The sequence below is a fragment of the Haliotis asinina genome, chromosome 12 (assembly GCF_037392515.1).
Source record: "Haliotis asinina isolate JCU_RB_2024 chromosome 12, JCU_Hal_asi_v2, whole genome shotgun sequence".
NCBI lineage: Eukaryota > Metazoa > Mollusca > Gastropoda > Lepetellida > Haliotidae > Haliotis > Haliotis asinina.
In genome coordinates this window covers 11,454,978-11,467,456 of record NC_090291.1, presented here as the reverse complement: position 1 = coordinate 11,467,456, position 12,479 = coordinate 11,454,978, and the positions used below count along the sequence as shown (strand labels likewise).

General features: G+C 38.7%; 1 protein-coding gene across 1 annotated transcript in view; it reads right to left on the bottom strand.

Annotated features, from left to right (window-relative positions):
* LOC137258014 (protein unc-93 homolog A-like) overlaps window positions 1–2,491 on the bottom strand; it is a 117,343-nt gene extending 114,852 nt beyond the window's left edge. The window contains exon 1 of the mRNA XM_067795548.1: window positions 1,311–2,491. Within this exon, the coding sequence (XP_067651649.1) occupies window positions 1,311–2,324 (1,014 nt within the window). The 5' untranslated portion in view covers window positions 2,325–2,491. The remainder of the gene's footprint in view (window positions 1–1,310) is intronic.
* Window positions 2,492–12,479: the final 9,988 nt, after the last annotated feature.

The following is a 12,479-nucleotide window of genomic DNA, read 5'->3' as shown; positions in this document are numbered from 1 at the left end:
TCTTGATGTTTGTGTGCACACATTATGTATTGCTCCTTTAAGATTGTTGCCATATACAGATGCTACCCACTTGTGTGATGAGTAAAATGTTTGGAACGTCAAACATAGGCATATGGATATAGTGTAAAGGTTACCTAAAAAGCAACATTGCAATATGATGATAACAATACCATGAACATGAAGCTAACCCTAGTGTCGGTAACTTTAAATGATCAATTCAAAGTACAACGTTTAGGCTAAATGATTTGATAATGTAATATGTTTCTAAGGTATACTTCAATCTCAGAATTGCGTTTGCCCATTTGCCACTGACACCGCTCTCCGAGTATCCGAGGAAATCAAAGGTAAAAAACTTTTCCCCAAAGAACAAGTATCCATCTTAGAATTGCCTCTGCTTCATCGTGAACAGTCCAATACCAGGCTGTGCTACCATTTCTTTAGGGGTTAATTTTGTGCTTTGAATTGCTCTAACAAGCCCTTACAAAGAAAAAAATGTTTTTAAATTCCATGTTTTGCTGAAATCGATCCGTTATTTGTATTTTGAAGGTCAAGAAAGTCTCAAGACAGTTGTGTGAAAAAGCGACAGAGGTTTATTCAAACAGAGAACTAAACAGTCCAGTAGAAATGAAGATGAAAAGAATGGAGATCAGTTGAGATTTCCCTGTAAGCCTCCAGGGATTCCTCTAATCTACAAAATCACTACGCTCTATAGGAGACGACGCGTATACCTTGCTGCAGCGGGAGAAAAACGTTATCAATTTGAAATAAAACCTTGTGGTGAAAGCAGGTTTGGTGCCGATAGTTTGTAGCAGGTGTTTCGTTGTTTTGAAGCTATGCAAATACTACTGCATTGTTTGTCTTACTCAACTTTCGTCACCCAAGTTCAGAAGAACTTATTTTGATACGGGTTTTTCGCATGCGTTAACAATTTTCATTTTTAACAGACATAGAAATAAACAAAAAAACTATAGATGTTGTTTTTCAGTTACAACAATAGTTTATTCCTTTGCTCTGAAATGAATCTGTTTTAAACATATTCCAAATTTTAAATAGTTGGTTTCAGTGCGTTTAATCAAAATGTTCGGGTATCTATTGGGGTGTAATAAAATGCCTAAGCAGAGTCATATCAGCATACACCTCTCACATTGATTCGTGTTTTCTGCATAAGGATATGAAATATTCTTCAAGTAATCAATTGTTTGTAGTCTTGGAAACTGGGACAAAGACAATTAAATATTACTTTAAAAACTAATACATGTTTTGTTTTCAAATATATAGAAATATACATTAGATCAATTTTCAGTTCTTACCTTCAGTATATCCGCGATGATGACTCCTTGAATGTATCCAGTGAATATGGCCGCGAATCCTGCAAGGAATGCCTTGGCATCACACACTGTATCCTTTACTTCTATCATCTTTTCTTTCCATGAGCCAGATCTCCTCTTCAGAAGTATATCAGGGCTCTCAAAGAATATCAGGACCCCACCCATCGCCACTACCCCGAGACAGAGGTAGAGGACTGTCAGAAATTGGTAGTAGTTGATTGGTCCCGGGTGGTCGGACAGTTTCCGGGTCAGTACAGGGATCAAGGGTAAGGTGTATGTCCATCTTTCCGATTTAGCAAACGCTCCAACTTCTTGAAGTTCTGTTCCATTGGAAAACTCATTTGACCAAATATCAGCACAGTCGACATCAGAGAGGGAAAGTAGACCGGAACTTAGAAGGTTCCCTAAGATTTGGGCCGAGTGGACAGTTATCACTATTAGGGTCTGGAAAAGACGAAGCGAGCTATCCAGGTTAATATTGGAGAAGGCAGAGTAGTTTAAAGCGTATCCAAGAAGGGTGATCTCCTGGATGCTCCAGAAAAGTGGCTGACACAGGCCCAGTAAACACGACGCTGGGATAAGCGTATACATGGAAGGGATGACGTTGGACACTGAATATAACACGTGAAAGATCAACGCTACCAACAGAAGGCATTTCGCCCTGAAATGCTGGATGCAGATGTTAGATGTGAGGCACCCGATGATATAGAATCCGTACAAAGCACATAAAGATATTGTTCCCATTCGGTATGAACTGTGTATACTTGTTTGCAGATTCCGTGAGGGAAACACTGCCACGAAACTTAAAAAGGTTGATAAGCACAGTATCACAAAGTTTTTCCAAGTTCCCTTACGTTTATTTTCATATGGTACAATCCCACTATAAGAACCGTCTCCTACTAACGCGTTCATGTTTAGTTTCCTATGGAGAGCGAGCTCTTTGCTAAAGTTAAGCTTCAGAGGGGGTTCTTTACCTTGTTGTGGCCAAACTGCCATCTGAGCGGTTGGTGTGTACTCGAACTTAAATATATCTTGTCACAGCCAGTAGAATATCACGAGAGATGCTTGCTGGGAAGTACCCTTCCTGTTGCCATGGATACGGAGAAGCCGATCATACCACAGTCATTTTGATTGGTTTTCGCTCCGTCAGGGATCCCTCCAAGCTGTTTCGTGTCGCGGAAGAGCTAATGCAGAGGCTCGCCAGTAATGAGGCTCAAGTCGTCAGTCGATAGCGAGTAGTAATGGGAATATTCACTCGTACTATCAAACAGGAATTAGCTTGATTGGATTTTCTCCAAACTGCCTGTGGACAGAAACAAAATCTCTTAGAGAGAATTCAACAATCATTGGATTTGTTTTTGCAACCCGTATTGGGATAACACTGCATATGTGTTAATGTTGAGTTTGGATGACCGGCAAACACGCACACACCTCTAATGTTACGACGCAAGATGCGTTATTGCTCAAGGTCTGAAAATTGCCTGCCTTAAGTGGTTATTTAGTCTAAACGTAGGGTTCGTTAAACCAACTGATAATGTGACTGAGTTTATACTGCAGCGTGCCGATGGAAAGCAATGTCAGGGGAAGATGTGTTTTGTGACTTGGAAGTCTGTGAACCAGAGATGCTACATAACTTAGTTATGTACGCTAGATAGCCCCAGTATTGATTCTCAAGATGCCACTACAACGTTGTGGAACAATGAACAAGTGGGTAGAACAGTGTACGTTTAAGTATGACATTTAAGTTTTACAATCTATGTATAATCCAGATACTTCTGGAAACGATGTTTCTCTGAAACTTTAAATGTTAAAGGTATTTGAAAATGCTGTTGTTATTTTTATCACGAAACTGCAGTCATGTCCATTGAGCCTTCACATGAAATAAAATGCTTTCTTCCTCGCCAAGGAATAGATCTCCCGTTTAATGATAATACATATCTAATACACAATGTGTAATCGACATCAAGGGCGGACGAAACTATTTTGGGGATTGGTGTCACACAGTGCAACTGTGCTTTCAATATCTACGATAATGTGCTCGTTTGAATGACATCATAACCATCGATCACTCCGTAACTGAAATATGATGTCCTGCATCGATGGCAAGTCCACGAGCCCAGCCACCCGATCCAATTAAATGAATTGCTTCTTACGAAACGGCCAAACTCAACCTGGATCTTTACGAGTTGACTTCATTATAATGAAGTTTCGTAATGTATATGTCATTATAATGAAGTCAACGACAAAAAGTTGTGGCTGCATGGTTTACTGGAATCAAGTGAGCCATTTTACAGTTTCCTGAGATCTACTGCAGAGAAGGCGTATAAATCTGAGCACAATGGCTCTTACTTCTGTATGCTAGATGTTAAAGTTTCGTGTATTTTATGGAGAAGCAATGAATGACTACAAGACACCTTTATTAGAAGAAAGTAGTATCTCTAATACATTCATCAACTGGTCGGCTTACGGCTTATTACGTCGGTTTTACTCTATTATCAGCATGTGTTCCCCTTTTCTTAAAAATGACAGAACTAGATTCTACACGTACTGAACAATGTTTGCAGACACATTTGGTAGGAACTGTTAAAGATTCTTAAAATTTGTAGCATCAGAAACGTACAGAGAATGCTTACCACTTGATGCATTTCATCTGAAAAGTAATATGTCCTGAGCATTCATCAGTATGATAACTTACGACCTAAATGTGCGTATCTTGAAACAGTCGTTTTTACTTTATTATGAGCATGTGGTCAACTAGCGAACATCACATGACTCTACACGTATTGAACCATGTTTGCAAACACATTTTCCGCTGCGTGCAAATCATGTGGTGTCTATGATCGATAATCACCCTCGAACGTTCTCAGACTAATAACATTTTATGTCAGCGTTGAATTACGATAACATGCTAGTTCAAGTGAGTACTAAGTACGCATACATTATTAATTGCATTACTCTTTTCAGCAGCTATTATATATTTTTGGAAAGGTTGCTAACACCGCTCGTTAAGCATCTTTTGAAATTCAGCCGTTATAATAGATGTGGAACCCAAGGGGCCCTCGTTTCGTAATGTATATGTCATACCTGTGTAGATGTATGAACATGCACCTGAACTGAAGATGAGGAATCAACATGAGGTTTACCACAACATCCTCAGACGTTTTTTTTTAATAATAAGAAGCGACTTCCTAGTAACGTTAGCGCACTGTCCGCAGAAAGAAATTCCGTTTGGTTCAAAGAGAAACATAGCTATCAATAACATATGCATGGAATACTGAAAAATCGTTCGTGAAAAGATTCTAATGTTAACAAGGTTCCAGTATAATTATTTGGGAAATTGACATCCGATATGGACTCTATCTAGAGTACATGTACTCCTGTCTAGGCTTTCACATTACAAAGAAGACTTACACGTTACATAGTATGTTATGGGCACCAATATTATTTTCTGTTTAGTACCGAAGCTGTTAACTTGAGGAAAATAAACCAAATTCTGCTTTTAAACATGGGCTGGCTACCCGGAGTCCCCGCATGTTCAACGCAACGTCACAAAAAAATATTGACGTCACGGCATTGTTCAAGAAGTCACGTTACCATAACAGAGTGATATTTTACCCCAGGGCATCGTATGAAAAATATTAAGCCGATATGTTTGCTCTCGTATGCAACAAAGAGCAGACTTACACGATGGTATGGACAATATTTGCAGGTCTTTGAAGTTCATGACTTGGGTGTGGTGCTAGTCCTGACATACCTTACCTTTGGTTAGTCTGAACCGGGATTTTAACCCAAAATGCCATGTTCCTGACACAGCAGGGGACGACACTCTGCTTCAAAGATTTGTTCCTCCGCCAGAACACTGTATTTACACGTAGGTAATGATGACGAGATAATGAGACCGTTGTCAAGGCAAATATGAAACATGTCTTGCGCTGGCGGCAAATCAAATTAAATCAATGCATGAAGCAGGTTGCGCACTTACCCTGTCGGGGAATCCTCAAGAAGCTAGTCAAGACTTGGATACATTTCCCTCTGCTTATCTTTGGTATTCTCGCTGCAATCCACAGGAAAGGCCACTCTCTGAAAGTCAGAACATTGGTGTACTCATTATTCTATCCAGCAAATAAACCAGCTCATTTCCGATAGGAAATTAAACCAGTGCCCTGTCTTATGTTTATGAGATTGAGCACGATAAGCAACAGGTAAATAATGAGGTCAGTGACTCTCCAAAACATGCATCCAGGTCAAAGTAGTTTGACAGTGATGTGTCATCACTGACTGTCAGCGATCATTCCTATAATTTTCACAGCTAATTTTCGTTTACAATAACCGGAAATTGTTTCTGATGATAGTCTAGACTAGGTACATATTTGCACTGACGTTCTATCTTTAATTCAACTGGGTCCTCGAGATTCATCTAAGCTCAGGGGCATATTCAGATATGCTGAATCAGCTACAACTATAACTGATCTCCACTGTGTTGTATCAGCAGCCTATATTACAGGTTGATTTTACGTTCGTCCATTGTTCTGGATATTATACTGATACTTAGATTTTTACACTATGACACGTTTCATGAAAGATGATCCTGAAAGTGGTATTCCGTTCTAAATATTTTAACATAAAGGTAATCTCGTACCTTGACTTGTATGTCATTGGTATGGAAGTAGTAGTAGTAGTAGTAGTAGTAGTAGTAATAGTAGTAGTAGTAATAGTAGTAGTAGTAGTAGTAGTAGTAGTAGTAGTAGTAGTAGTAGTAGTAGTAGTAGTAGTAGTAGTAGTAGTAGTAGTAGTAATAAGAGTGAACCTACTTCACGTCGCCGACTTACCCTTATCAAATTAATGACAGTATTGTTGATATATAATGAGATGTTGACGGTGACGGTGACCGCTTGACAAGACAAATTTCAAGACACAAACACACTTGTAATCATGAAAACACTCAGGCCTTCCTTTTTACCTGCGTTCTTTAAAACGTTTTGGCTGATCTAGGTTTAACGTTGCTTTGTTCTGTTATTCGCAGCATGTCAGCCCATTGATAGGCTTAAGACTGTGACACAAGAAGACTGATTTCTGTTGTCCAACAACCAACGTTCTTGATGTTAGCCAATGTCCCACAACTCTATCCTTTGAGATGCCATCGAGCATGCACTTTCTACGATTATTTCAGAGAGTCATATAAGTCTTGTTCAAACGTTGTTGTGGAGGGTTTGATCTCAGCATTTCGCGAATGCCTACTGGTAAAATCAATAATTTATTGTGATTAATTGACACATTTTGATGTAGTCGGAATCATGCAGAGAACACCGCTTTCAATAGACTCCTTGTATGGTTATGGAAACATTTCTTGGCACTTTAGTTGTGGCTATCAGGGTTATAATATTAAAATCTGACTGTGACAAAAAAAATGCATATGACACAAAAATCGATTTTGACTGGTAACACATGATTCCGCGTGTGTGTGTGCGTGCATGCGTGTGTATGTCTACTTCCGTTTTTATTTTTCCTTTTGTGTTTTTGTTGGTCTCTGTGTTTTTGATTGTATCTATCGTGTGTGTGTCTAGGTGTCTGTCTGTCTGTGTGTGTACGTGTCTGAACATGTCATCGTTATTTGATAGTTATACATGTGCACATACGCTATACCTCACACAGAGATTTCATATGATCATCCTGTATTGTTTTGGGGTTTTTTCAAATAATCAACTCTTCTTCCCAAAACCTGAGGCTGACATATTTGTGTTTCATCGTCCCTATGTTTCTATTCACATTGCTCTTTGCAGACACTGTAGTCATGTTCCGAAACAGAATTCTTAGGTATTTTGGTCACGTATGACTGCAGGTCTTACAGCCTTTGCTTATCGGTCAGTGATGGTGGTTCATGTCGCGGTACCGCCAACGTAATACATACAGAGCGTTAGCCTTTTCCCAAAGCACACTAACGGTTCTGAGATCCCAAGATCCCAGTCTGTTAACTGTGACACAACTGTGAACTCTGCACAACACACGGGATTGCATCTCTCGTACCGCAAGATCGTTTGAACGCAGATGAAGGACGAAAGTTAAGATGATGTCAAAATACTTTAATATTTGTTTACATTTCAAGGTTGGCGTCATTACCAAGACATTCTATTCTCATTCTATGAAGAATTTACTTTTTCATAATGAAACCAGAATTGTTGATGAAACTGATTCTTTATGACGGCGTTTGTTTGTTTGTTGTTCAACACCGCATTCAGAAACACTTACTATATTGCGACTTGTGGAAGTATCTAGAAAGGACAATCCAGTGATCAAAATCATCCATCTACGCAATTGGGATGAGATGTGCCAACGAGCCTGATCACACGATCCCTTCAGTCGCCCCTTATTACGACCATGGACTGTTGATGACCAATAAAATTAATCTAGCTCGGATTTTCACGGGTACGTATGGCATTAGATAAGTCTTTGCTTGGATAGTGTTAAAAAAAGACAGGGAAAAATACCAGAAACAGCCACATTTGCAATTTAAATTTCTGCTTTCACCAGATTCATTTCATGTTGAAAACGTGAAATCCGATATGAGTTCAAATAGAGTCATTTGTCAAAAACACATATACAGAGGAGAACATTATCTTGACTGTATATCATGGTTCCTTGACTGCGTCCGATTGAATGATCTTCTTTATTACATCATATTGATGTATATGGTCCCGGCGGGCCAGTTCATACAGCCATAGCGTTGTGAACGTAAGGAAAATTAATCAGATACTCCTTTCGTGGTTCCCATAGGACTCCTTGTCTAGTCCGATCCAGCAACACGTCCCCTTGATCCAGTTGCATCAATACGACATCGTGTGTGGGGATTTAATGAGACCCTCAGCCTTTGTATATCATGAAACACTCTGTCAGCTGATCGCCGAATCCAAATCCTCATTCAAGTTCAGCGATAACGATAATGAACATATTGCCAATAAATGATTCTGCCGACGATTGGGCAAGTGAGAAACTGAGTTTCAATTGCTTTGAATGACTGCGATGAGATTTGTGCAGAGATATAAGGAGATATCGTTAGTATTTACGTTATGTGACAGGCCTGTTTACTTTATTTTTGTGATAAAACAAACACCAAGCTGTAGTTGGAAGTGAAACCAATGAGTCTAGCTCCAAGGCTATCACAGAACACATTGAAAATACAAGCTTCATGGTGACAGCACCATTTCTGTTATGAAAAAGAAATATACTGTACGATTCCACCTCTATCACAACATGTGCTTATGAATCTCTATCATCGACTAGTGACACAGGGTTGTTAAAGGATCGGTGGATCCTGCTCACCGGAGAAACTCGTCAAAAACACATACAAACTAAGGCAAAAAAATAGAAATACACATATCCGTTTTCGGAGAGATCAAGGCAAAGTGTAAACAGTAATTTATTGTTTTCTATTGATTATTTCTCCCCACACTGAGAGTATCATCACTTGTACCATCACATGTATTATCACTGGAATCATCACATATATCATCACTGGAATCATCACTAACAACAGCTTATCAAAAGACATTGATGTGTCTATGGTGGTTGTTCATTGTAAGTAACAAATACGACAAACACTTGTCCATGATAAGTAGAAATACCTTGTAAAATATCAGTTCATTTATCATTCCAAAAATATCATAAACATGTACATGTATTTACACATCAACGAGAATTGATTCCCTAAGGTGTTGTATATGTATCCTCTGTTCCACTGTGAAATGTGTTTTGGGATCGATTCCCAACATTGGCACAAGCCAGTTTCCAAGGTCTCAAGACATTGATGGGACATTTTCCCAAAGCGATATAAAGCCAAACTCACTCATCGTTTCATATGCAGGTCCGGCATATACTATTCCAAACTCGTGAAAATTCGCTATGGACCAGTGCGGTAAGGAAAAGCAATTAACAATATATAGCCAGAGATTGAATTACTTTCTGGCAGTGTTTTCATCGACCTTTAGCTTGAAAGAACGTGTGTCAGTATTTCATTCTGATGGAAAAGTATCTGAACTATCGGGTAGCTGATAAATGGCTGCATGTCGTGTGAAGGAATGGTTTTGTATACTACACGTGAAGTAAACTACTTCTATGGTAGTCAGCTTGACTTCGAACGCCCTCTGGTGATATATTTGTCTGATAAGTAATGTCTGTTTTTTCCTCGTGTGCTCAATCGTTGGATCGTTAATTTCGGAACGGTTTTGTCTCTGATGAACGATCGAGTTGGCCGCCAGGTCATGTGGCTTCCTTTATTTTTATGAATTGCTGCATTTTCCACTACAGAAACTCAATCATTTTCTTGTTGAAAATAGATTACAAATGTTTAAGTGTTAATGATAACATATGCACGTGACATTTCCAAAAACACAATCTAGTAGAATTTTTAAGGAATGAAATGGAGAACTTAGTTAAATTTAAAATAAATAGAGACAAGAAATCAATGTGACCGTATTGGAAACTATATTGAAAAACCTTTACGAAAATCTGGTACCATCACTCTATATTTGATAATGATTCATAAATGCATGATCAATGTTCTGTTGGAATCTTGTAATATGTGTTTGTCTTTGAGAAAGGATTTTCATTATGGTTTCGGCGTCTAGTTTTTAGAACTACGATGCATAAAAAACATCCCTGGCGTTACATTTGATTTTCAACAGTTCTTCTGCTATATCACCTATGTTTTGTCAGGTAAAATCAGAAATCGGACCAACGATCGTATGTTTCTTGTTTTTCTAAGGAAAGCAGTTCTCAGTGCTGAATTGTTGCGACTAAGATGACTGGGTCAACCATTTCCTTTCAACTACTGATTCATTTATCGAATTTATTTGGTACATATCTTTGTGAGGCATCAATAAGTCTCACAGACTGTGAGTGTAAAGGAGAGCCAATTCTTGACTGTCTTCAGAAATAGATTCAATTTGGGGTAAAGGATTAATAGGTGTGAAATGTATATGAATGGACCTCATGACACCGGGTGTTCGAAAAAAGGATAAGCTTTATAAAAGAGATACCATGACTTCCTTGGTTGTGACGTTGATCGTAAATCAATTACCTAAATTGTTAGTTAGGGGGCTTTATGAAACCGAGTGGTATGTGTGAAACCCATTGATGCCCTCCATATGAGTATAATGTGTGAAACCCGTTGATGCCCTCCACATAAGTATAATGTTTGAAACCCATTGATGCCCTCCATATGAGTATAATGTGTGAAACCCATTGATGCCCTCCATATGAGTATAATGTGTGAAACCCATTGATGCCCTCCATATGAGTATAATGTGTGAAACCCATTGATGCCATCCATATGAGTATAATGTGTGAAACCCATTGATGGCGTATTTCGCTGTGATGTTAATGGAATACTGCTAAACCCCTTCAGCTTACTCACAGTCCGACAACAGTTGACAATGAACTCCTTTATATACTGAGGGAAACAAATAAGCTAACACCACTTCATGGTAGCGTTATTTTCCCACAGCGCTATTGTCCCACAAAGCTGGTGATGAAAACTGGATAATATTAAATGAACGCTTGAGATTTGCTGGGTTCCTTTATTTATGTCTCTCAGTATACTTTATAACGTTTTGGTCGGGATTCGAACCCGCGAGGTCAGCACAGAATGTTAACGTCTGTCATGCTTATGTGGAAGAAATTTGTGTAAACTAAAAGCTGGCTCAGTTTCATTAATTGCGTGTTTTACGCAAAACGTCACAATTGTATTCTAGACATTATGCGTACGTGTGGTGTGGACACACGTCGTTCAAAGAAACGGACAGATAGAACAGGAATTATTCAGAACTGGACGGGGCTGAATTTGCTCGTCAGCTTACGAAAATTGTTAACATTTAGGTGGTAGACAGTGTGTTCACGTTTACCGCATGTGAATGATACTTGCCCCGGGACGAGTCGCCAAGAAGATTAGACAAAAACATTTCATCTGCATAGAGGCATTTCTAAGCTCAGAGGGTTTGAATATCTTTAGACTATAGTTATCAAAGCAAAGGAATCTGGTCTTGATGGAGATAATATAATGCAATAATGCAACACCTGTTACACTCCATCACATTATAGCATTATATATCTATATGCACTGAATGTTCGCAATGCTTTAAATAGGATAAAGCACTCAGACCACCTGGTCAGGTTCTTACATACCATATCATTGATATCCCTCAAGACTGATGTGCACTGATCTTAAATGACATCATGTCATGTATGTATGTATGTATGTATGTATGTATGTATGTATGTATGTATGTATGTATGTATGTATGTATGTATGTATGTATGTATGTATGTGTGTGTGTGTGCGTGTGTGTGCGTGTGTGTGTGTATGTATGTATGTATGTGTGTGTGTATGCATGCATGCATGTGTGTGTATATATGTGTGTGTGTGTGTGTGTGTGTGTGTATCTCTATGTCGCTTCAGTAAAATACCTGCTTTAAGTAAAAACAATCATCGAGGCTTTGAGGAAATACTAGAATATATACTGCGTTTCTTTTGGAGATTCGAATATCACTTCATTTTATTTCATCTTTGGGAGGTGGACAAGGATACGTACCATTCCCTGGTTTGATACATATATATGCAAATACCAAGGCTGTAGACAGCAGTGAATACATGACTCCACTTAAAGAAATACGTCTATGAAATAATTCACTATCTTCAGAGATCGCGATGAGGCATTTTATGCCTGACAAGGCCACATGTACCACTTTAATATCTGCATAAAGGTGACAAGAAGCATTGTCATAACAAAAGCCAGCTAAAGTCAGACATGATTTCAAGCCTGTGTTTTTGAATTTTCACGCAGCTCTGCTCTTGTCATCAGGGTGTCAATAAACATGTTATACTAGGAATCCTGGTAAAAGGTAACAGATATATTATTAAAGCAATCAGTATCTAAAGAAAATCAATTAAAGTTCCAGTCAACTCGAACATGGATCACGTAATGATCAACAAACCGTCAGTAAACAGCTACTGTGTACTATTATAAAACAAAACTCGGGCTTACGCGTGATTGTTTGTTAAAAGGTTTGGCATGCTCTCGATGCTATCTAAATAAAACACATTCCAGCCTGTCGGGTTTACACGAAAGAATGGCTTGTTACGAGCCTGGTAAATACGCG